Source organism: Fukomys damarensis, unplaced genomic scaffold, assembly GCF_012274545.1.
Source record: "Fukomys damarensis isolate Sample0158 unplaced genomic scaffold, DMR_v1.0_HiC HiC_scaffold_30, whole genome shotgun sequence".
Classification (NCBI taxonomy): Eukaryota; Metazoa; Chordata; class Mammalia; order Rodentia; family Bathyergidae; genus Fukomys; species Fukomys damarensis.
Window position 1 is genome coordinate 67536004 of NW_022900942.1, and position 849 is coordinate 67536852.

The window sequence follows — 849 nt, forward strand, 5'->3', positions numbered from 1 at the left end:
CCCCCAGCCCTGTCACCTGCCTGCCGGTGGATGCGGAGGAAGCGGGAGGGAGGGAGGAGGAAACCCGGGAGCTGACAGTCTGGGCAGAGCGGCGCAGTGGTGCGGACTAGTAAAGCAGGCTGTGTAAACACTGTGAACACAGCCCGGGAGGGTGGCTGTGTCCGTCAGCTTCCTGTTACTGTAACGAATAGCTGGGCCAATCCGCTTATAAAGAGGAAAGCTGTACTTGGCGCCAAGCTCAGAGACTCCGGCGGACCACGGTCGCGTGGCCCCTTGCTTTTGGGACTGTGGAGAGGCAGCGGAGCAGGCCGGAGTTCTGGGCAGAGGAGCCCGGAAGTGAGAGAGAGGGAAGAGGAGGGCACGGGGCGCCCCGCCTTCAAGAGCACCAGCGCTGGGAACTGAGCTTTAAAACCTTGTCTAGCGAGCGCTGAAGCCAGACCGGCGCCCTCGTCAGTCCCCACCACGCCTGGCAGGAACGTGGAGGGGGACCAGCGCTTTTGCTTTGCGCCTGCGTCCTTCCCCGGCGGAGCGCTTTTGGGGCCCCGCTGCCCTCGCCGCTGCAAGTTTGAGCTCTTCGGGCTTCCGTAGATGTTCACTGCTACCATCCCGGCACTCTCTGCGCCGCCTGCACATTGCTCCCGGCGTCCTCCGCGGCGCTCCCTGTCTGCAGTTCGGTCTCGCAGACTCGGGGCGCTCTCGCCCCACTTCAGGGACTAGACCTGGAGATGGCTGCCCAGAAAATAAACGAGGGGCTGGAGCACCTGGCCAAGGCAGAGAAATAGTGAGTGAGACCTGCCGCGGCCGACTAGCCCCTACCGGCTGGGCCGGGGGCGGCTCCGGCGGGTGGAG

General features: G+C 64.8%; 1 protein-coding gene across 1 annotated transcript in view; it reads left to right on the top strand.

The window, feature by feature from the left end:
• The first annotated feature begins 603 nt into the window (after window positions 1-603).
• The window catches only part of Napg (NSF attachment protein gamma), a 20020-nt gene continuing 19774 nt past the window's right edge, over window positions 604-849 (top strand). The window contains exon 1 of the mRNA XM_010639032.3: window positions 604-781. Within this exon, the coding sequence (XP_010637334.1) occupies window positions 726-781 (56 nt within the window). The 5' untranslated portion in view covers window positions 604-725. The remainder of the gene's footprint in view (window positions 782-849) is intronic.